The sequence below is a fragment of the Talpa occidentalis genome, unplaced genomic scaffold (genome assembly GCF_014898055.3).
Source record: "Talpa occidentalis isolate TD23 unplaced genomic scaffold, MPIMG_talOcc4v2.1 talOcc4.8, whole genome shotgun sequence".
Classification (NCBI taxonomy): Eukaryota; Metazoa; Chordata; class Mammalia; order Eulipotyphla; family Talpidae; genus Talpa; species Talpa occidentalis.
Genome location: NW_023605194.1, coordinates 85,505,157 through 85,531,329, shown reverse-complemented (window position 1 = coordinate 85,531,329; position 26,173 = coordinate 85,505,157). Strand labels below are relative to the sequence as shown.

Genomic DNA, 26,173 nt, shown 5'->3' with positions numbered 1-26,173 from the left:
CCTATGTTTTCCTTACTAGCTTGATTTTATATTGTGCTGTCTATTGGATTATGATACGCAAATGTCGAGATTTAGAACCAAAAATATAGCTATATAACATACACACAAGTAATGGATTGTCCAATGAGCATAACATAAATATCTCTGGCAAGTGAAATGATTACTCGTTTAAAAACACATTTAAAGGAAAAATTATTTCAAATGCATTTATGGAATACCTACTTTTTTTGTCTAGACTGAGACCAAACATCATGTTGTGAGTTTAAATTACTAGAAGGAGGCCACATCTTTCCACAAAATTGGATGATGAAATATTGGAAGCATGAGTTAAAAGTTCAGTGACCACAAATGGATCTTCTTCGTACTTCCACAACTTTCATTTATTCTGCTTCGTTTACTTCCACTATCTTGAGTACCATTCAAAAATGCTAGCCATGTTTATTTGATATTTTAATCTTTAGTACCTCACATTCCCACAAGTAAAATAGGTAATTAAAACTGGTTTACTTAATAAAAAATTTGTGGGCATAATTTTGCATTATATTAATGGTAGAATTTCTCTAAATTAAGAAATGATGTTTAGTGAAGTGGTATGGTAATATAAAAAGAGACACTTAAAAATCAAATTCCTTAATTTTTTCCATTATATCTGGGAGCCAGGACTCTGCACTTTTTAAGCACTCAGATGAATCTAGAGTCTGATGAAGTAAGGCTCTAAAATACCTTAGTCTCTTACTTTTGTAGATAATCAACTCACATTGAATTATTTGCGACTCACACTGTTGGTGGAAAAGCAGCTTTTGTTCAGACTCGGGATCCAGTGTTCATGAGGGAAGGACTTACAGAGTCTGGGTGAAGTCTCAGAAAAAGGAGAAATATCTGAAGTCTTTTCCAAATGATTACATATTTCAGTTGCAGCGCATACACTCTTGTGTTGTGAAATATTTAGAAACAAAGCAAATCAACCAACAAAACACTAAAACAAACTTTACACATCTCACTGTAGAGTCGAGGTTACTAGAGGGAGAAGGTGGTGGGTGTTGTATACCAACATTACCTCAATAAAAAATAAGACAATTTAATTAAAAAATTCAGCATGTCATTTTAGTCATAAAAGAAAATGAATTTTAAGGATAATTATGAAACATATAGAGGAAAATAATACTTGCATTTAAATAAAGTAATTAATTTCCAGGTTACTGAGATAAAAACAATCACTACCCAATCAACTTTTTGATCAATATTGTATAGCAATATATTTATAAAATGACTTGGCCATCATCTAGTCTGTTAAAAATGTATTTTGCTCACCACAAAACTCTTCTTTTTGTTAAAAAAATTATCATGAAATGCCACAATTTTTCAAATATTATCTTCACTGGAAACCATTTTTAAGTACAAATATGAAAAATTGTAGGCATTATGAACTAGTGATCTGTAAATAGGTAATGGAGATACTTTTAAGTTCAATTGGGTTAGAAACCAGACCTAAAAGATTTTCTGCATAAATAAAGCAAGCCAGATCATTTCTAGGATGCACTCTCCCTTGACATGAGGATGAAATTCATCAATTGTATATCATTCATCTCTAACAAGGCAGTGTGTTTCCCTATAGCAACAGGGCTTTTCCTAAATGTTGTTACATATTAGTATCACCTGGGGCTTTATAAAACTGAATATATAAGTAGCATCCCATAATAATTAAATCAAATAATCTAGGGATGATATTCAGACATGCAGATTTTTAATGATCCACTGGATTATTCAGATAATCAGCTAGCATTTATTCTAGCTATTCATATAAATGAAACAGATTTTGAGAACAATTATTTCCTTAAATTTGACAGTGAAGAGCATATTTAGTGAAAACAAAAACAGATTTCAGGAAGAAATACAGGTAAAATTTTAGTTAAAGAAAAGGTTCAATGTTTATCAAATTTCAATTTTTGTTGCTCAAATTGATTTAATTTGCACTAATTTAGTTATGACCAACTGTTGTTCCAAACCTATTCTGAAGCTGAGTTACAGAAACACAGACTCTGAAAACTTGTTTTTGGAGCCCCTATTCAAAACTTTACAGGACATATTTATAAAACAAGATTTTAGAAAACAAAGAAGCATTTTTTTCTGCATATGAAAAAGGCTTCAGCATGTTAAAAGATGTTTTAAAGTGAATTTTGAAGGAAAATAATCCTTCAACTGAAGAGCTTCATGTTTGATTTCAAACAATAATTTTAGAACATTTCTATCTTTCATTCTTTATATATAAAAAAAATCTATATAGTGTTGACTCACTAAGGAACCTTAAAAATGTTGTTCCTTAGAAAAGAAAGATTAAGGGCCTCCCTGGTGGTGCAGGGGTTAAAGACAGTGCTATCAAGCTATGGCCAGCCACTGCAGCATGGTTCAATAGTGGGCTGGCCAGGGAGCTAACCCACATGGCACAGCAGACCTCTCCTGCCTCTCCCACTGGCCCCCTCAGCAGTGTATTTCATCAGTCTGCCTGTTCTACTCCCCACTCTCTCTGGTGAGTCCTCTCACCCCTGCACCTCTGGCTTACACCCCAGTTCTTGTGTGTATAAATAAATTTAAAAAAAAAGAAAGATTAAGTGACATTTATTTGAAAACAGTTAACAGTCCTTCCATCTGCTATGAGCTCTATGTACCATCATGGAGCAACAGGTTCTGTCTGTATCAGTTTGCAAACAAGTTTCCTTTGTTAAGAAGGAACTTGAGATTCCAATGAACATTATAAAGTCTTCTGAAAGGTGGGGAATGAGAGGGACTATTTATTAAGTTTACTGAAATTTTTGTAGTACCCTCAAAAACACTGGGAGAAGAAAAAGGTGAAACAGAATCCATAGTGGAAGTTCTTTTTTGTTTTCTTTTTTAAAGATTCATCCATTCATACATACTACAACTGGGGTAGAGGCCAGAGGTACAAGGGTGAGAGGATCCACCAGAGACAGAGTAGGGAACAGAACAGGCAGATTGACTGAAATACACTGCTGAGGGGAGCAGAGGGTGAGACAAAGAGGTTTACTGCGCCATGTGGGTAGCTCCCTGGCCAGGGATGGAACTTGTGCTGCAGTGGCTGCGGAGAGCTTCATAAGTTGCGTCTTAACCCCTTTTGCCACCAGGGAGGCCCTCATTGTGGAATTTCTACAAAGAAAAATGAAAAACATTAGTGTCAGAAAATGCACAAGGGCCTGCTGCTAGAAGCCTGTTGAGTTGGAGACTAGGTGTGACTCGGGGGAAAGAACTGAATCCAGGAAATAACAAGAGCTTACGGCAAGATTTAAATGTTTTGCTGTGATAACTAGGTATCAGGTTTAGTTTGTTGTTTTGTGTTTTGCTTAATTTTTTACTAATCATCTTCACTTGGTGAATGATAAAGCAATTTGTGTATCCCTCAAAAACTGTGCTTTATTTGGAAGTTGATGTCATAGTATCTGTAGAGCAACTAAAGCTGAATTCATGATAGTCCAAATATCTCCTTGTTATTGTGGTTTATTTTAAAAATTATTTTAAATTTGTAAATCTCTGTACTCTTCCTGGACACCCTGAGTGGGGTGGTTGATGACTGCCCTGAAATGACTTAATGGGCTTCCTTTGAAGAAAACTATCGATGTGGGTTAGAACAAAAAGGGGTTATCATATGAAACAAATTTAGTACTATATTAAAGCAAATTGCAAAAAGGAGCCAAAGGATATTTGAAAAGAGAAAGAGGCAATGTGTTAGAACCAAGAGGGAATGCCTGCAATTTATTCTTCCCAGCGGTTAAGGAACTGATTGAATTCTGTTATAGAAGTTGACCTGGTGCTTTTATTTTCTAACATATTTGAGTACCAAAAATGTTTAAAAGCCCTGGCTATAAAAAGACTTAACAATCTCATTTGGTGATTGTGGGAGACTGAAAAATAGGTCCTACATACTAATCCTTGGAACCTGGAAGTGTTATCTTAATTGGAAAGAACATCTTTTCAGATACAATTAACTTAATCATCTTGGCATTGACCAAGGGGGTTTTAATGTCCCCTCAGCTTTAAATTTTAAGCAAATTGCTTGCTGAATATGGGCCCTTTATATGGTCTAAATGTTTGTGTTCCCCTACAATTCATATGCTGAAGTCCTATCCCCCAAAGTGATGGAATCAGGAGTGGGCTTGTTACTATAATAAGTATCTAAAAATGAGGAAGAAGATCCTCAGCAGACACTGAATCCGAAGGTGACTTGATCTTGAACTTTAGTTTCCGGAAATAATGAGAAACTTTTGTTGTTCATAAGCCACTTAGTTCATGATGTTTTTGTGATAACTGCCAAAATGGACCAGTGGTCCTTGACCTCTCTTTATTTAGAACACTTAAAAAAATTGCAATTGTAAATTCTTTCTCTGTGTCTTTGAGATATAAATCTTATCCCATCCACTGGAGAGTTTTTCAATCTAGGGATATGTCTCTCAAGGACACTGGAACCATGGCTTTGAAATACAATGAAGAAAGGTAAAACCCCTGCCTCTCAATGTCTGTGGGAGGTAGAAACCTAACTACAAGCACCAATTAGCAAACACATCTGGCCTATTAACATTGACTAACCTTTCATCCCCCTTACTCCCCCGTTTTCCTTCAGTACTTTTCCACCAGCTCACCCCAGTGCATAAACTTTCTCCCATCTTTTATTAAAGCAGACTGGAGGTCAATCTCCCTCTCTGATAGCATTAGTCTTAAAAACTTTCTTGATTTTTAACTTCTCTGGTACAATTTTTCTCCAACATGGAATGATAAACCTGCATTATCAATGTGGACACTAAGTATCAATCAAGTGATTTTATCTTAGAGGTGGAAGGAGAAGGAAATGTGACCACACAGGTAGAGTCATAAGTCTAGACTGGTAGCAACAAGAAACTGAAGAGGCAAAACTCCATCTCCCCTAGAGTATCTGGAAGGTGTGCTGTCCTATGGATGCCATGATTTTCTACCTTTGAACCTCAGCACCTTGACATAATTAATTTCTGTTGTTTCAATCACCAAGGGTGTGATGATTTGTTATAGCATCCCTAATTCAATAAGTGATCAGAAAATATTTTTACTTAAATGTTTCTTCTTAAAATGTTAGTAATTAAAATATTACAAAATGCTAACCATTTGAATATTTCATATGGAGACCACTCTTTGATTAAGGCAATGCCATGAGAGTGCCGTATGTTAACAACACTGTGCATTGTTTTCATAACAGAAAGTAGTAAAATGAAAGCAATCATATTATTTTGTTTTAGCAGAAAATGTACAGTTTAAAATTTTTTTTCAAAGCACTATTGTTATAATGATAGAATTAGGATAAGCCACTTAAGCACCTGTTTTCAAGGAGAATGCTGTTTAAATAGATTAATTCAGTCAGAGCCCTGGAGATACTAATGAAATTTACCAATTTAGGAAAAACCGCTTCAGTATGGATTTTTGATAAGAAAACAGCTGCTCATCTAGAAGTAGTAGTAGCTAAAGTCTGAAGGCCATGAGATTTGCCTGTTCTGAAAGATATGATATGCAAGAAACAGATGGTTAGCATAAATAATTCAAACTATCTCTCAGTTATATCTTGGGTAAAAACAATATCTTGAGCTATGTTTACAAGGTTACTTGGAACTTGAAGCAAGCAAACTATTTCTATTTCCTTTCTATGCTTGCTTTCAACATGAGTTTTTTAAAAAATGAATAAGAATTGTAATCATTTAAGTATCAGTTCTCTAAATGAAGTTCTCTAAATGAATCAGGCAAAGTGATCACAAGCATCATGCAAGGGCATATGTCTGCATTATATGTGGAATCCCTATTAAAATACATCTGCGATCCCAATGTAAATTTTGTTGAGTATAAAAGGATGTTCACTTTATAGGTTCAAATATACCCCAAAACTAATATCAATATTTATAACAACCAAAAATAAATTTCTATGTGTTTCGTCTCATATTATTATACACACACACACACACACAACTAAAATCAGCCATCGGTTAAGAGAATACAATACTAGCCCTATAGTTTGGCAACCCAACTGAATATTTAAATTTCACAGTAAAGTTTTATATATAATTTGTTAATTAAGCTGAGTTTTCTTTTTCTTCTTCTTCTTGAAAAAGATTTAAAAATCAACAAATTTCTTTTCCTTCAAATTTTCCTATGCTTGAAGAATTCATTTTCTCCTGTCTCCTAGGAACATACACACATAGGCCTATGCTCATCCATGGTCACAAGCCTTCATAACAAGATTCATCGTTCCAGTTCTCCCAGTTATCATACTCCTTTTCCTTTTGATTTCTTTGGTGTGAAAATAGGCCTTTTGACTTTCCACCACTATAAAGTTCTTTTTTTTTATAATTAAAGTTCTTGAAAAAAATGTAATTCAATATCCAGATTTTTTCCACTCAATTTTTCTTAAGCTCATGTTCAGACACATGGCACTAATAACTTTGTATTCAGCATATGCACTTGGTCAAAAACACTTGTCATTTGCCAAGAAGATGTTCTAGATCCTACGGCCTCTGGTGTCTTTCCATATTATTAAGTAACTAAAATGTATAAGTGATATGGTTTCTAGCTCTCTAAAGCAGCCATTAATCAGGAACATTGTCTCAACTCTTCTTCCAACTTTCGGTCATGCTTTTCTGAACAATAGATTTTGTTCCTTCAAGATCACTACAGTTCTATTCACCCACCAACAGCACTCAGCTTGCTGTCCCCAGCCTGCCTTCACCAGTCATGTGTGTCATGAAGAGAGGCAGAGACTTAATCTGACTGTATGCTATATCTCAAAATGTCAACCACAGTGATTGTGAGACTTACTAACTTTCTGATTATTTCATACACTGGTAATTTCCTATGAGCTCCAGTGTGACTGTAGAACTTTAATATGCATCTTCCATCAAAAATGTTTAAAGATGTCCAGGAAAAAGACTAATCAAGACAAAGTAAAAATCAAAATCAACAAGCAACTATAAACCAGAGACACACTGGGGGCGTGGGGGGGGAGGGGGCGGGGAAAGGAAGGACTAGAGTCAAAATAAGGGAGGGGGGTGCAATTGTATGGGGAATATAACCAAAATGAAATTGCATAAATTGTGCAAAGATGAAAAAAGATGTAAGAATTATATAAAATAAAATATTTAAATAAAAAAATGTTTAAAGATGTATTTGCTTTCCAGAACCAACCAGAAAACACATAGATACTAATATTGAGACATTAACAGGAAACTATGGATACATTTGAAGTTCAACTACTAAACTATTTTTTTACTCACATTCTTACATGTGGTTGGTCACATAAAATGGCAGATTTTAGTGTGTTTCTATAGTGAAAAAGCCTAATTCTTAGAATTTTCAGGAAAAAAATTACTTTGAATTTAAGAATAAATAATTCAAGTTATCGATTTTCCTAGAGTTAAACACAACTTATTTCATATGTATATGTGTATGTGTTTAATTGAAGTAACCTTGACTTGTAATTTTGGAAGTCTAGTGTCCCCCCCCAGCAGAGCAATGGAGTTGAGAAAATAATGTGGAAATGAGGCTTAGCCACCACAAAGGCTGAGGCTAAGGTAGAGGAGAAATGAGTGTTCCAGGTCTGGTAATTCAGAGCATTTCACCATGACCTCAAATCTCTTGATAGATTTGTTCAGGGTTTTGCACATGGCCATGCCAGCATTAGAATGAGCAATCTATTACCTTTCCTGTGATGTTTAGGAATATCCTCCCTGTCTTAGACTAAGTTGGTTGGATAAAGTTCTGATGATGCTGGTAGCTATATTTGTCAGAAATGAAGAGAAAACTTGAGAATATGTAAAGTCAAAATAAAGAAAAGGAGAGACAATAACTAAAGTAACCCATCTGATGATTGCAATGTGTTCTCTGCTCAAAGCACATTCTACCTAAAATGTAAATCTCATTCTTTCCCTTTTTTGGAAAATTTCAATTCATTAAATAAAAATGCATGAAATAAATTTAAAAAATTCTTTCACCCTGGGGAAGATGGCTAAAATTGCATGCCTTATTTTCTGATATTTTCCAATTTTCCCTTCTATTTTATAATCTTGCAGAAGTATTTGACCTGCCTGAAATCTCCTTGCTCTTCTCCCTTTAGTTGAGGTGTTCACTACCTCAGAAGCACTTCCTCTGCTGCATATCAGCATACCAAGTCTCCTTTGCACCAACACCATCAGAGTCCACTTGTATTCCATTTACATCAGCATCAGCTTTCAAAAGATGTCCTCCCAGACAGATTTTCAGTTGCTCAAGAACAGTCTTCTTCATATAGTACATCTTCTGCTTATTTAGTACCTAATCTTCATAGATGTCAACTCTAAGTGAACCATGCCAAAGTCTCCTGGGGTAATCTGCCTGGTTTCAAATACTTTATTTCATCATGAGATAATTTGAGACTTGGGATGAATTTAGAATTTGACTGGATTAGAATATATAGAACATAACCTCAAACATCACAGGGTTCACAATTTATTCTTTGCTCAGAGAGAACATGGTGCTCAAATGGAAAGCAAAAGCAAGTGCTGGGTCACACCCCCCACTCCCCACAGGCATATATACTTGCAGGAAACATTTACTTTTATATACAGGTCTGAGCAAATTAGAAGTGTCAGCAGAAACACTGATAGAGTTTCCAGACTCTAAATACCTACAGATTTTGATCAATAAGTTATCTGACAATAGAAGAAAAGGGTGAATAACCATGAGGGCAATTTGCCCAGCAAACAGTATTCCTTACAAGATGTTTGAACAGAGTGATGATACATTATATATTAAAAACATAGTATGAGCAGCTGCAATTTTTACAAGTCTTCTTCCTATGGGATTAGTGATTCCTGGAAATGTGCTACTGTATTGACTTGCATTCATTCTTCTTTGATTTCTCTCCAAGATGTTCTCTATAAAATTATATTATTCAAATTTATGTATCATTCTCTCTCAACAAGAATATTATTAAATAGGCTTAGACTTTATTGTTGATGTGAGATGGAGTTATTACTGTCATATTACACAAGGATATGCTACTTTTACATGAAGTATAATTCTTTAAAGAAGATATATATTTATTCAGGAATGATTTTTTTAAACATTTATTTATATGAGAACCAGGGCACAGGTCAGATGTGTGGAAGGCTGAGAAGATTCACCAGAGACAGAGCCGGGAACAGAAAAGGCAGACTGACAAAATACACTGCTGAGGGGAGCAGTGGGCTAAACCAGAGAGGTCTGCTGCGCCATGTGGGATTCTCACCAGCCATCCGAGATTAAATGGCTGCAGAGGCTGCAGACAGCTTCACAGTGCTGCGCTCAACCACCTGAGCCACCAGGAGGCCCCAGGAATGATTTTTTTTTAAGAATCATTTTCTGGAGGAATGCAGGGTGGAGTAGAGATGAAAAGAGAACAAAGGCTATTTTAGAAGAACACATATTAGAAATGTATTTTGCTTTAAAAAATCTACTTCTTACAACTTCAACTAACTAGATTCCTCTATCACTCTCTACCCTCCTGGGAAGGATTTTCACATCCTAGAATGTTATCATCAAAGCTGGCTTGGAATTTAAAAATGCTGAAAAGTTCAAGCATTGTTTTAAGATTGTTGAACAGATGTAGTTTCTCCTAAGAGACTGTCTTGCTGGTAAATACCTTGTATTTCATCTAAGAACTTCAGAGTGTAAGTATGCATTTTAACAGAAAGTAAGATATGAGGAAAGAAAAAAAAAATCAAGGATGAAAACTAAGTACATGTTGGCACTTTATCTATATTGCTGCTCTTTTTTTAAAATTTGAAATGCATTTCAAAGAGAAATACTATGAATATTTTTTTCACAGAAATAAGAATATCCAGTCAGAAGTGGCATAATATATTATAAATGCCAATTTGGTGTGCAAGACCGATTTGAGAACAATTAAATACAACTGCTAATTATACTTCATGGTAATAATCCTTTCATTTCTAAATTAAACTATTAAAATACTTAACTACACATATTATTTTGGATTTTGTATTAATTCAAAGTAAAATGTGAATTCATTAAGATATATTAATATTGAGTAAAAGCTAACTGAATTCTGCCTTGATGAAAGAGACCTCATTAAGAATTACGGTCAGGAAAATCTTTCTAGATGAATAAGATGCAGCTGATTTTTGTCATTCTGTGCAGAGTAGCTTATACCTGGAGTCTCTGTAAAATAAACTATAAGAGTAAAATTGAAAATAGATAGTGAGCAGGATAGTGCAGAAGTCTGAAGTTATATAATTGAAAGAAAGGTAGAATAACAAGGAATATTAAGCCTGTAAGAAGACTCCATGCCTTTTGAGAATATGAGTGATCTGATATCTTACGAAACCTACTCATCAATGCTTGAAGTATTCAAACACTGGGTGGTTAGGATTTACCCTTTGATCTCTAATACATTTATCTAACATTAAAAGATTGTGATATCTTGAGTAGGTTTCAGTCTAACAGATAATCTACGATATTATCAAGGTCATAGCCTGATATATTTCCTTGTATTAACTCATGTAGCCTAATATCTCAATAATTAGATATTCATTATGAATAATAAGCAGCCTCCCTTAAAAAGAAAAATAATTCTCACAATGCTTAAGAACTATCAGTCATTAAATTAAGCATGGATGGATTCAAGCTAGCTGTTTATTTTCTTTTACACTGGGACCAACTGAATTTGGTAAATCAAATTTTTGCATGGGAAGTAGCATAGATTTTGTATGTTTCCATTTATAGTTTGTCCCTTTTCTCATGTCCATTGCTATGGATAAATAACACATTCTGACCTTATTAAATTCAGGCTCAACCATATAACTTCCTTATATGGTCAACCTAATGATGGGTGTCACTGTTACACAGAAGCTTTCCAAGTCACTGTGCAGTCCATCTAGGTCCTCTTCTGCCTGCTGCAACTATGGAAATAATCCCAGGCTCCAGAGAGAGTCTGTTCTGACATTTGGGATCTCTGATGTGTGAGGACCAGAGAATAGCTGACTCACAGCACACATGGAGAACAAAGGGAAAATAAACTCTAAACTCAAACTCTAGGACTCTGAGCTTTGGGGGTCATTGACTTCTTGCTTGTTTTGACTTACATGAACAATAGCAATTGAGTAAAAGATTATTCTAGGTATCATGCATTTTCAAAAGCAGGCTATGTCCCCGGGTCTGGAGAAGAAATGATGAGGTCAACATTGGTGCACTGATTCCATACATAAACTGAAAGAAAATTTGCATATTGTGTGTACAATATTTATATGTTAAATATGAAATACATATATTAATATATATAATATACTACCAAATATATTGTAGGTCTGGAGTCAAGTAAAGGTTACATCCTTTACCTCCAACCTCTATACATTTGATTTCTGACCCTCTGCTTCCAAACCAAGAACAAAAGTTAATACTATAGTAATGCCATGTACCTCTATATGAGCTATACCAGCCTTAATAGGAAGAAAGAATGTTAAGATAAGTATTTTCCTGTAGGAATACTTTATGTTAAGACAAATAAAAATTAATTAATCATCTAGGTTAGAATAAGAGAATGAGGCATAGATCAGATTAAAAAGATATAATATAGTTGTATAAAGATGGGTAAGTTTTACCCAATGTCTAGGACATCATTAATCATTGCCTAAATCAATGTGTAAGTGAGCAATTTCCAAACTGTGGCTCAATTAATGCTCATTATTTTACTCAAGTGAATTAGTGGTAGAAACACAGAAACCGCAGAATGTTATTTTAGAGCAAAGCAACTTACTAAACTAACATGGAACTCTTCTTAAGTTCTACAGAAACTAAGGTGGTTTGTTGCAAATGTAGATAAATAAATAAACTGTAAGTGATTAATAAGAAATTCTAGGACACTATTAGCAAAGTGTAATGAATCAGAATTCAAAAAAAAGAGTTGAAGGAATCTAAAGATTAAAATATCAAAAAATATTTTTAAAAAGTGAAGAGGAGAGGGATAGGGATGGGGGGATGGGGAGGGGGGAGAGAGAGAGAGAGAGAGAAAGAGAGAGAGAGAGAGAGAGAGAGAACAAGGTAAAATAAGAGAGATTCTGACTTCAGCAGCTTATGTGGAAAGTACTCAGAATATTTTGCCCACAGTTCAATGTATATAGGTACTGTGGCATAGTAGCTCAAAAGTTAACAGATTTTTGGCCTTCATTAAGTCTAGAAAGGAGGTAACTTATGTTATTTTTTCATTAATGACACCACATGTATAGCACTGTGTCTGGTCCATCGTGAACATGTATAGCACTGTGTCTGGTCCATCGTGAATTCCACTGATCAGCTGAAATCACCCCATGAGGAAGAAAAGAATGGTTACAGTTTAGAAAGAAAGGGTCAAGTAAGGGTGTTGCATTATGAAATCTGCAACAATGATGATGCAAAGCCACTGTAAAAGTTGTATGCAAATGCCCAAGGAGGGAGTGAAATTTGCATTGCTCGCTGAGGAGGGCCACTAGACAGCAGTGAGAGTTGGAAGGCCATCTCATACTAGTTTCAAAGAAAACAAGAAACATAATTTATTTTAAAATAAGTAAGAGTAATCTTCTGACTGGAGCCATTGAAACTCACAGCCTTCGACTCTGTTCCTGACCCCACATTACCAGAAAGAGGAGTTAAATAATCGATGCCAAAATGGATGGAGTAAAGGATTCTTCATCAAGTAGAAGAATTGACAAACTGTTCACTAAAGTATTGTCAGTTTTAAGGGTTGAGACATGCCTTTATGCTTCAATGTTGTTTTGGAAAAAATTCATCTTGTTGTTCTGTGTGCTATCTTGCATATCCTGTGTGACAAATTTGGTCAACCTTCGTAGGATAACGCTCGTTCAGAGTTCACACAACACGGCTACCTGACAATCTGACATAACACCACGCATTTGTTTTGCTGCCAATTAACTTCAAGATCTTTCCACTAACACTTTGTCAACTCCTTAAATGAAGCACTGACTTTTGCCAACGGAAAGGTTATATCTTCTTCACAGCTAGCTGTGAAGCTCATACTAGTGAGATAAGAAAAATTAAATGAGACGCTTACTGACAGGCCATTTAGCTGCATGGCAGATGCTATAGGTGTCACTATCAGAGAAGGAGGTTGAAGCTTCTTTGGTCAAACCAAGGGAAATATATTTCTGCAAACAGATTTAATAATGCTATGAGTCATCTGGTGATGTTGCACAAGCTTTCGATTATCAGTGTATATGAAATCTTAAATTATCATAAAGATAATGAACAAGTTGACGTTTTAGAAAAAGACAGATATAGAAAGATTATTAACATAATTAGCATTGCAGTATAGATGCCACCTTTAAAATTAATGAGAGAATTAGGGCCTTGCTGAAAAGCAGTCAACACTGAAGGTGCCTGCAAGGATTTCAAGTCTCTATAAACTGAAATGGTATCCCCTTGTCTCTAGAGATTTCTATCAAAATAACAAAATATGCAAACTATGACTTCTAAAATTCACTGTCAGCATTTAGGAGAACTTACTATATGCAGGGTTAGTTATCAGTATCATGTTTCATTTGAATACACACAATACACAACATCAGTGTGTCTTTGTGTATCATCTCTATGTATTCAGTTTTGATTCTGAAGGACGTATTACCACCTCTAGATCAGAGAAATCCACTCTGTAAGTTAGTGTATATGGATATGATATAAGCTGTGACAGACAGGGGGAGACTTTCCTTTTATAATAATAGCACTTGTTCATGAAATCCTTGGGAATGGTGCATGAACCACATTGTTTTCCCTCAGACTGGATTCTTACTTTAGAACATATTAAATGTGTTGAAAAACTGACTTGTCATGTGACAGCCCTGGCTTTCTTCACCTGTAAAAGGAACTAAACTCTAACCATGACATTAATACTTTGCAAGATTACTTTAAAGAGTGAAGGATATAAGGTCTAAAATGTTTCTAAGTAGCCCATATGCTTCCTAAAAAGCCCATTAAATAAAATTTTGGAAGACACAGCAAATATCTATCATGTCTTCCTAGAGGAAGAAATCAAACTAGAAGTCTCACAATGAGACATTTTTCATTAGATAAATAAATAATCACCAATTTTATGTTTCTTCCCTTTACAATAAAACAGAGAAAACATAATCTTACATGTAAATCAGCATTGGCTAAGTTTTTCCATCATAAAAATCACCATGTTATTGCTAGGTTACTTCTTGATCATATCACATTTCCATAATGCACTGCTAAGGAGAGACAGGGTGAGAAAGCAGAGGTCTGCTGCACCACATGTGGGTCAGCTCCCTGGCTGGGATCTAACTCAACCCATAGAGGTGATATCGCTGAGACTTACCCCCTAGGCCACCAGGGAGGCCCTGATAAGGGAAATATTCTAAAATCAAATTTATGTAACAATGGAATAGTTGACACACAAAGTCCCACCTATAACATATTAAAAGATTTCAGCAGGGTCTCCCTAGTGGCACAAAATTGAAGCACCGCACTATGAAGCAATCCGCAGCCTCAGCAGCATGAATTTGATTCCCAGTTGGCCAGGGAGCAACCCACATGGTGAGGCAGACATCTCCTGTCTGGCCCGCTGCTCCCCTTAGCAGTGTATTTCAGTCAGTCTGCCTGTTCTGTTCCCCGCTCTGTCTCTGGTGAATCCTCTCACCTCAGCATCTCAGGCCTGCACCCCAGCTCTTGTATGCATAAATAAATAAATCTTAAAAGAAAAGACCAGCAAAATCCACATGACCATTATGAGATAATTGCAAAGTTGTCATTGAGTCATGACTTTTAACACTTAATTTTGAGAAGAGTAATCATTTTTTTTTACCAAAATGCAACAAGTAGTTGCATAAATTTTCCACAATCAAGAAAAGTCATTACATATATCCCTATTAAATCAACCATAAAATAGTATGTACAAATTCTGAATGTACAATATTCATTAATCTCTCTTCACCATAGTCTGTCTATATGAGAAAATGAGCAATGGAAACATTTAACAGATGAAAAGATGTAAAGCTGTTATAGGGCAGCCCCGATATTGAACGGGTTGCCTGGCTGTAGGTCCTCACCCGTGTGCTTACAAGGAACTTATTAATACTCCACTACAGGCATACACAAAAGGTTAATAAAAGGTTTATTTACAAGGGAAAAGGAAATAAGGAAAATGTACAACTCAGGGAGAAAATAGGGAAATAAAGTCTTTAATGCGTCCTCCCCGATCCGCTGACCTGGAAACCCAAAAAGTACTCTCTGAGCTGGCCTGACGCTGTGAGCTGTTGGAGAGTCAAAATGGGGGACCCCTCCAAAGCCCACGTGTCTGGCTTTATACCAACCTGGCTGCTTAACCCCACCCTCAGGTCCCAGCCACCTTCCCTTTGGTGGTGATGGGATTTGGAGTTCCCAGTGTCTTTGGCTTTGGCCTGGGGTCGAGGTGGAGTCCACAAAGCCTGTATGTAATTAGCTTTAGGACATCCTTTTCCCCCTAACAATGTCATCATTGATTTCATTTTTGTGAAACCAAATCAAAGCTCGTGGGTCCTCCAACCCCTTGTTCTTGGGATTCTGCTTGGCACCCAAAATTGCTGCTGGTTAAGTTAAATGTAGAGTCAGGCAGGGGGCCTCTCACCAGGACAAAAGTCTTAGTATGAAGATATCTGCTAAAAAGAACAGGCAGGCATTATGGTGAGATCAGCATAACCAGCTAGACTACCTTGACAGGAAGTTAAGTGTAAAAAAAGACTACAAATAGGATGTTTTGATCAGCAGCAACAATGAACCACCCAAGCAACATCCCCTATTCACTCTCCCCTAACTTGTGCCAGAGTATCATGGATCCCCAATCCACATCCCTTCCAAACATATTCCTCCACACATTCCTCCATGGACTTGCCCACCTTCCCTGAATCTGATACCAAATAAATGTGAGCCTGGCCCAGAAAATGGCACTGTATCTCCAGAGATGTACCACCTCTAGGCTTCTCTCTCTCTCTCTCCCTCTCTCTCCTTCTCTCTCTCTCTCCCTCTCTCCCTCCCCCCCCCCCCCCTCTCTCCCTCTCTCTCCTTCTCTCTCTCTCTCCCTCTCAATGCTTGGACATTTTTCCTCTGTCCCGCACCGCTCCCAATGTTGCTGCCCCGCAAGTCAACAAAAGTGTTGAATGATTTGTTTAAGACTAAATTGGATAGTTGATCAAATTATGAGTTCAAATAAATACAGACAATGATTGCTTAAGGATAAACACATACACATACTTAGAGATAAATTTTCATAATAAATAAACTTAAAGTGATGGAAAAGGCATTATATCTGTGTTCTGGTGCATCTATTTTATCTGTCATCTGTGAAGAACAGTATATGGCAGTTGCTAATGTTCTTATTCAGATTTGGGTGAGATAAAGGAAAGCAAGGAAAAAAAGATGCCTAAAAATACCCAAGCAAAAAAATAAAAATAAAAATAAAATAGCATAGAGGTACAGTCTTTTTGTTTTTTAGAATTGCGTTTCAGAATTTGTCTTTCAGAAAGATAAATGGTGTTATACCCACTGTGACATTCCAAGAGGGAATAAACAAATGAATTAAATAGTATCAAATGCCTGGGCAATGTCTGGCCACCTATATTTTTGGTTATCATATTCATCAATCTATCAACACCTATTGTGATACATATTGTGTCCACCATAAATAGCACTTTTCTAGTGTTTGAATAATGACAAAAAGAAATATATTGTTCTCTGCCCTCAAGAGACACAGAACTCATTTTAAATTGTTGGGATGATGGCACTGGTCTAGGTATGGAAATACATCAGGAAAACTGGAACAGGGTAGAAAGCATTTGGCAGAAAGCCTTTGGAATCAAAGTCAGGAACCATTACATAAAACACCTGCTTGGCACTCTCCCGCCATTTTACTTCAGATGATGTTAGAGAATTAATTGAAGTACAGAATAAAATTTGGTAATGGCAAAGGTGGTGATAGTCATATTATAGTAAATGTGATACAGCCAAGCATTGGCAAATCAGAGCAGAAACACTAACCAATAAGAACAAGTAATGGTTAAAAAGAAATTAATTTTGTTGTGTTCATTTTGAAACTGACCATTGTCCCTGGTGCTGGGGATATTTGTAAATTATAGTACAGTTAACAAACAGATGATCACAAAAAAATAAAACATACATAGATACTGTGAGAATCATGATTAAAACATGCTGTTATGAAAAGCATGTTTTCTTTCTCTTACTCATATCCCAATTACCAATTCCCAGGAAAGAGTTATAAATATATGGCTATAAAAAGTTTTGCCCAGGATAACACAATATTATATGTGATAAGTAATTAAAAATACAATTCCACATCTATTTCAAGTAATTTAAATAAGGTAGCTGAAGGACAAATCAGATAACTGAAGTTTTAAAAGACTAAATGATGTTAAAGATCACTTAGCTTGCTACTAATAAAGCATACCTAGCTGGTTTAATTTGGACAAAATGGTTGAATGTATCAAAGTTCACTTGATAATAAATATATTCTCCTTTTCCTACTTCAGATTTCAAAAGCAAAATATATATTCCCATTTAAGATTTTTTTAAGATTTATTTATTTATGAATACAAGAGTGGGGTATACGCCTGAGGTCTGGGGGATGAGAGGATTCACCAGAGACAGAGTAGGGGAACAGAACAGGCAGACTGACTGCTGAGGGGAGCAGTGGGCAAGACAGAGAGGTCTGCTTCGCCATGTGGGTTGTTCCCTGGAGGGCCAGGGATCAAACTCATGCTGCAGAGGCTTCAGATTGAGTCATAGTGCGGTGCTTAACCCCTTGTGCCACCAGGGAGGCCCACCCATCTAAGATTTTATGGTTATGTGATATAGAGTATTATGTTTATAGCTGCTTATATCTTAAAAGCTACTTTTAGATTTTGTTTATTCACATATTTTCTTCATCCTTATATTTTCTAGACATATGGTAAAAGGACATCTATCCATTTCCTTTGAGATTAGTCTTGGATATAAAATGTGATAATAGATACTGTGGACTGTTAGGAAGCAATTCACATTCATTCTCAGCATTTCACATAAGAGCCAGTGACAATTTGCTTACTGTTTTCTACTATCTCCATAACCATGGCACTTTCCATGATGACACTTTCTTCACTCTGAACCCAGGAGTCAGGACAACATAGACAGGGACTCTGGTTTCACTAATTGGTGTTTTAGAGGTACAAGATTCCCTTCAATGGTACCACACCCACCACCAAGCACCCACAGATCATCACCATAGTCCAAATACAGGATGGTGTGACTTACAGACTATAGAGACAGCAAACAAAAAGGGTCAGATAAAGCCATGCTACTAACCCTAAAAAGCTAATCACAGAACTGAGCGTCCCAGAGCAAAAGCCGAAAGGATGAGAGCAAAGTCCACAAAGTGCTTTTACAATTTATTATATCTTTAAAACTACAATTAAAAAATATTCACCTTCCTAGTTACTCTCAATGGAAATGATGACCTACTTTATTCTATTATGCTTTACCTTAAAACAAAAACCCAAAGGATCACTTGGCAATTCTTAAAAAAATATCCTTTGCAAGGCAAAATGAAAGGGTTTTTGTGAATTTCACAGACTTGGGTCTCAGTGGATTTCCTGATCTAAATTATAATTTAGTTTGATATGTAGATAATGCTGTGTTTTTGTTTTTTAACTTAACCTTAAGTAAAATAGCATATAAGCATGTAATGCAATTTATCTAACAGTGCTATATTCCATATGTATTATTAAATATCAGATGTTCTACATGAACAAAATGTCTAATGGTTAACATTTCTGAGCATTTTACTGTGAACACTAAAAGAAGAATTTGAGATTAGATATTGTTTAGGTTTTCCAACAATGTCAGAATGATAGGATCTTTAATTTTAGACAGTTTTTTTTCTGTGTTTTTATAAATAGAAATCTTACTAAAATTGAGGTGCATTATTATTATGCATTATTCTGATCAAAATGTAACCTAAGAAAACCCAACTTTATTAACTATTTCTACATCTATTTACCTGACCTTTTGTTCTGATTTAGTGATTCAATTCTATAAGAGGTAATGATACTTTTTGTCACTTTTGCAATATATTTGCTTAAATGAACCACCAAAAGAATAACATTAAATGATACAAATTTGACCTCTTGGTCAAATCTTTTTGCCCACTTAAAAATTAGTCATGCCCAACACTTTTGACTAAATGCTACAGAATCATACTCAGCTCATGCTGAGGATTTTTATTATTTTATCATGAATTGTCATATTTGCTGTTATCAATATATTTCATTTATGTTGAGGCACCTTTCATTAAGTTCATAACTTTATAAAATATAGACTATTACAAAACATGTAGTCAAAAAGATACAATATGAAAATATACTGCATTCATCAAAATTCAGATAACACACAAACAGGATTATATTAAAATTGGTCTAAATGTGACCAAAATATGTCATATAGTAAAAGGACACACTCAGAAGTTTCATATTAACACAAGGAAGATAAAGAGCAAGAGCTTTCTGCATTTTGCCTCATATGTGAAATAAGAGAGTTCATTATAGAAAATTCTAGAAAGGTATCAGAGCTATCAGATAAAGACTTGTATTGACAGAGGCAAGGACTTTATTAAATGAATGACATATCAGAGCCAGCTAGGTTCCGGTGCCAGCAGCATGGAACATTGCAAAGCACTGCATATGCTTTCAGTAAAATACCAAATGACCAATAATAAAAGTGATAGGCATCTCCATTTAAAAAAAGTAATAGTACACCATCAAATAAAAGTTCTTTCAATTCTGTAATAATTTCTTTCAAAAGACTAAAATACATGTTTCAACATATTTTTTCCTCAAAATTTTAAGTATGACTTTAAATCTATGTCTTACCTGATTCCTCAAAGTCACTGTTGTAGGCTTTCCAGGTTTCAGTTATTCGAAGAAGATTCTCTTCCATAGCTTGGATGTCCATGGAAGGGCAGTTGCATTCTGGAAATCTGGGGCCGCACTGACACCAGCAGTCATTGTCCTTGCAGATAAACTCCCCTTCTGAATTACAAGCAATGTAGCTCAAGGCTGCTTGCACAAATCGCTCCTGGAGATAGTCAGGAAGGAGGACTTGCAGTCCTAAAAGGACATAGTAAATAAGTTACTTTGTTAAAGTCAAAGTATAATATATATTTATGATATCCAAAAAAAGGCCACCACTTCTATTAAGTTGCTATTTATGCATATTTAAAAATAATCCTTAGGGAATTATCCAAGGGTATAAAAATGTCCATATGTATGCTTCTACTCAACATATATTGGTTCCATGCACTGTTCAAGAATCCCGGAAATTATAGGGGTGAGAATCACCTAGACTGATTTTGTTTTTAAATTTATTTGATTGGTTCCTTGACTTGAGTGATTATTTATTAACTGGATTATGTTGACATAATGCAGAGACTATCTTCCTATACTTTTGAAAAGCGATGTACTAGGGGCCCCCCTGGTGGCACAAGGGGTCAAGCACTGTGAAGCTATCCGCAGCCACTGCAGCACAAGTTTGATCCCTGGGCAGCCAGGTAGGTGACCCACATGGCGCAGCAGACCTCTCTGGTCTCGCACGCTGCTTCCTTCAGCAGTGTATTTCAGTCAGTCTGCCTGTTCTTCTGTTCCCCGCTCTGTCTCTGGTGAATCCTCTCACCTACCACATCTCTCCTGTATCCCAGCTGCTATATAAATATATATATATTATATATATATATATATAATATATATATATTTTTTTAAAGCAATGCACTCAATTATTTCTCACTACTTGGTTTCAAATAACTGTTAACATATCCCTTTACTGTCAGGCCACCAGTCCACATCTACACAGATGCTATACTGTAATGAGTTGTGGCAAAAGAATTATAGAAGATTGTGGTCCTGTTTATCTCATACCATATCAACAGTTAGCTTTTGTGACTCTATTGTCTAGGAGTGACCACAGAAGCACTACAGGGAAGCAGATGGATGGATTTAGTTTTTCCACAGCTCATTCCATTGTCCTGTGGTAAGGCAGCCCAAATGATACAGCTCATTACTTCTCAATTTGCAAGTTTGGTAAAGTCACTATCTCTTACAAATAATAGCAAAAATGAAGAATAAGGTTATAAGATTAACATTTGGGGGTCTTTATCAGCTTTACATTTATTATATTTCAAGAAAAATAGTTCAATTCATTTACTACATAGGAAAATTTCATAAAACAGCTAAGTGTTCAAACTAATCGGCAGTCAAAATTAAAGGGAAAATTTGGCTAACAGGTAATGAACATTTACCATAATGTATTTTTATAAATTTTACATTTCCTTTCTAAAATATTTGTTAAAAGATTATTATTTTTGAATCTTGACAATCATCTGTGAGGTTGATTTTTTTTTTAAAGATTATTTATTTATACAAGCACTGAGTACAGTCAGAAATATGGGAGGGTGAGAGAATTCACCAGAGCCAAAGTGGGGAACAGAAGAGGCAGACTGACGAAATACACTACTCAAGGGAGCAGCGGGTGCGGCAGGAGAGGTCTGTTGCTCCATGTGGGACTCTCACCGGCCGGCCAGGGATTATACCAATGCTGCAGAGGCTGCGGGCAGCTTCGCAGCCCAGCGTTCAACCGCTGCACCACCAGGGGACGCCCCTGTGAGGTTGATTTAATACAAATCATGAATTACCAGATTAGGAAAAAAAAAACTTTCACTTTGCAAATATCTTGACACTTATTCCTCCTATCTCATCCTTTCAGATACACTTGCCCATATATTGATCAGAAAAAATAATCTTAGCACTTAGCACAATTTTTTATTTGTTTATATTTTACCTCAAATAAACGTATTTATTGGGAGGCCCGCATTTGAAGAAAATACGTCAGAAGAAAATATTGAATAGCAGATGATAAAAAAAGCAAAATTATATAAAATATTGAAATGATGTAACAGATACATAGGAAGCTCATGATTAAAAGTTCTAAAAATATATTTAATATATTTAATTAGACCCTAGAATAAAAGGAGAGAAAAGAAACAGCATTGGGGAAATAATAGATAAGACATTTAAAAATTGGTGAGAGACATCAACAAAATTGTGATTTACACCATACAAATATATGTTCGAGCAAGAAAAACATCTAAGTGAAACAACCAGTTCTTCCACGCTGTTCTGCTGATGGACTTGGTAAAACAGTGTGAAAAATTAAGGACTCCATCTGATGTGATAATGTACAATCTGAAATTTAATAGACTAGCAGTTTGTAATCTGCTGCATTATAGATAAATATATGTTAAAATATAAATATTATATCACTTTTATATATGTGTCAATGCATGTACATAATCCTGGTGATCTGGCAGTTAACATCATTTTTATAAAGCTGTATATGAACAAGCTGTGTGTGCTTTGTGTGTGTATGTGTTCTCTCCTTGAATTCATAATTACAGTGCATTATTTATACATGTTTGTTTTCTTATAACAAAAATTTACTTATAAACATCTTTCCTTAATCACATAGCAAGTTTTTTGCTATAAACATAACTATCAGCAAATTTATAGATATATTCCTAAGACATATAATATGCCATATTGTAGTATGAAATTATATAATATATATTTTTCTAATATTGAAATTCGTTAAGTTAAAAAAATAGTCTGATTGAATTATCACAATATTCATAATATATAATTCAACAGACTTACATTAATTACATGTATTGATATTTTTAAACAAATGTCTGCTCATGAAAAAACATGAATTTAATGAATTGATCTGATTTTGTGTTAATGTGTTTTCCAGAAAGATGAATGACTATAAATTATTTCAACCTAAATTAATTTCCTACATCTTATTTTTATATAATATATGCAATCAATGAGAAAATGTTTTCCAATATTTCAATAGATGGAAACAAACACTTTTGAAGCAGTAAGTATCATTTGATTTTTAATATGTGCAAAAGAAAAGTTATAGTGTTGCATATTTAAAATTTACATAAAATATTCTGTCTGACAATAGCACACGGCTGTGACAAGTTTGTTGAAATAGGACATTAAGAACTATTTGATTGGAAACATTTATCAATCAGATGGATCATTCATTTTCTCAGTTTCTGGGAATTTAAAAAAGTTATTACCAAAACTTAATAATTAATTTTGACTAATCCTGTTATCTGTTTTCTCAAGTCATTTTCTTAATAAGTTGTACTAATAAGGGGAGGAAAACTGAAATATCATTAATTTCAATATATACTTCCTTATAAATTATTTTGTGTCCTATCTATAAAATATATTTTCATCAATAATTTTTAGATATGTAAAAACTGTCTGCTCTGTAACATAATTGGCAAATCCAGGTCCCATGGTTAAGCAGACTGGTAAATCCAGCTTACTTACTGCTATAAGATATTTTCTTTTATCTATTTCTAGTCAAGTTTAATGAATTATATGCATTTCTTTGACACACCTTTTTTGTGAAAATTCTAATATAGATAGTTATACCAAGGGGTTTTGTTCTGAATTTTTACTTGATGCTGTTACATTTAATAATCACTATTGATGCTTTCTTTTCTGTTAAATTTTACTTCAAGAGCAATTCTTTTGCATGTACAAGCTTAAAGATTTAAAGGTCTATACTGAAAACTGTCAGAATTCCATACTCCTCTCAATAACATATCTGAATTCAGAAGACCCCAAAGTGAGCCAAACATGGATAAAAATACTTCACCCTGTGCTTAAAAACAAAACACAACCCACACAAGCCTCCCAAACTATCTATATCTCATCTATATTTATATCCACGTATCCATCTATTCATTCATCTATTGAACCAATCCAGCTAACTAAATTATCTAGCTAACTAATTAACTAACTATGAAAAACACAATTATCCAAGTGCTAAAGTGGCCCCTTCATATAAGATTCTTCAGTGATGGAAGTTTTTCTAATTGCTACATATATTGATCAATAACTTTATATGCCCTTCAAAGGAAAATGCCATAGTAATATTAATCCACAATTGGTGAATGTTTTGCATTCTTATAAAGCAGCGAGGGCTACTATTAAAGATGAAGATTAAAAAGTGAATCAAGATGATACTTTAAGCTCATATTAGACTTGAGCATCTATGGGACTTGAGAAAGATTTCCTGAAGTTCTTTGGACAACCTGACCTGCAAGTGTAAAAGTAAATTTTGCAATGTACAATTGAAAACGTAGACCTGGGAAATGGGAAAAGGTAACAGATACAGATGTAGTTTTTGAGTTACAAAAATTGCAAGAGTAGAAATAATAATTCTATAAAAGAAAAAGATGCTCCATTTGCAACTTGTTAATTTTTCTTTAAGACACATAGGAGGTTGAAGTTTTGCTTTCATAGTATTATATTTTGAACGCTGCACACTGATTCATAATAAAATCAATAAATTATGGCAACAAATTTTATTGACATAAACATTTGATAAACATTAAATACATATTTATTTCAATGAATTATATCCTTTGTCCTTTTTTAAAAAGATGTATTTATGCTTACAAGAACTGGGGTGTAGGACAGATTGGGGAGCAGAACAGGTGAATCTACTGAAATATACTGCTAAGGGGCACAGTGGGTGAAACAGGAGAGACCTGCTGCACCATGTAGGTCAGCTCCCTGGCAGGGGATCAAACTCATATGAAGAGCTGGTGATTGCTTGATTGTACTGAGACTTTAACCCCTGTACCACCAGGGAGACTCTTATTTGTCCTTTTTGATGAAAGTTAAATTTTTAATGGAAAGTTAACCCATACATTTAAAAGGAAGGATAATGGAATGGAAAATTACAAGTAATATTTTAGACTACATTTTTTGTTTAACTTAGATAAAAGTTTAGTAACTTTAAATCTAAAATTGATATTAATGAATTGGATAACGTTTAAAGCTTAAAATTTAAGGCACTTTCTTTGAAACTTTTATGCAGTTCAAAATAAATGACATTTATCTATTAAATAGGGTAAATTTGAATAACCCAAAGCTGTCATCTATTTTTAAGAATGGAAAGTTAAGAAACATGGCAGAATTTCTGAAACTCTTAAGCATTCTTACTTAAAACTGAAATAATGTAAATACAGCCCTAGCTTAGGCAATTTAAAAGGTAGATCAGTGAAGAAAACTTAGAGCGATACTTTTCATCACTCAACTTAATTTAGACAATGTGTCCTCATGAAGACTTTTCAGAACTTGCTCAACTAGAGCATGTTTAAACATGTATATGTAAAATCTTTCCCAGCCTCCCTGAGTAAGTATGCATACTCATAGCCATTTGGGGTATAATATGTATTTGTTAGAAGTTATTAATAAAACACCCTTTATATGATTATCCCACAAAATATAATAATAAAATAAAAGTGGTAAATACATAAATTATAATAATAGACAAAATGGTACCACGGTCATAATCTATCTTAAAAAAGCAAATAAAGCAAGTTAAGTATTTCTATATATTCTCCGGTACATTTCTGTTTGTCAGAAGATAAATGTAGCCTCAGTCACTGTATTATGTTATATTTCAATGTCAACAATTTGTGTTTATACTATACATCCATATAATTACAAATTTTGCCAGTATCTATAAGAATAGAGTCAAAGTTCAGGCGAACCTACAGAAAAATAACTAATTGTTGAGACAATGATTTCTGTATGAAAATGAAATGCCTTTAGTATGAATTTTCAGATGTTATTGATTATTTAAGATATTAGGATTGTACAGAGATATATGAGGACAATGGGGTAGCTTCCCCCGAGTCATGCACTGTTTAGAGAATACAGTGAAATTTGTTGAGTTCATGAAGAGAGTTAAAATTAATGGATTGAAATTTTTAATGGTTTTGTTGTAATATATTTGTAGAAATTTTCAGTTGCTAACACTTTTATGTAAATATACATATTGTTATAGAATCTTAATACAATGTTTATACTGAACATTAACCTTATGTTAGTGCTTTTAAAAAAATAGAATGTAAACGTTACTGAACTTTAAAAAAATAAATTCCATCCCTCACACACACAAAAGCAACAATGAAGTGTATTGCAAAATTAGAGAAATTCTG

At 34.6% G+C, this 26,173-nt stretch overlaps 1 protein-coding gene across 5 annotated transcripts in view; it reads right to left on the bottom strand.

Annotated features, from left to right (window-relative positions):
- Positions 1–26,173, bottom strand: part of BRINP3 (BMP/retinoic acid inducible neural specific 3) — a 332,718-nt gene that overhangs the window by 87,120 nt on the left and 219,425 nt on the right. For all 5 annotated transcript variants that reach the window (XM_054690754.1, XM_054690755.1, XM_054690756.1 and 2 more), the window contains exon 6: positions 19,959–20,195. In XM_054690754.1, coding sequence (XP_054546729.1) covers positions 19,959–20,195 — 237 coding nt within the window. The remainder of the gene's footprint in view (positions 1–19,958; positions 20,196–26,173) is intronic.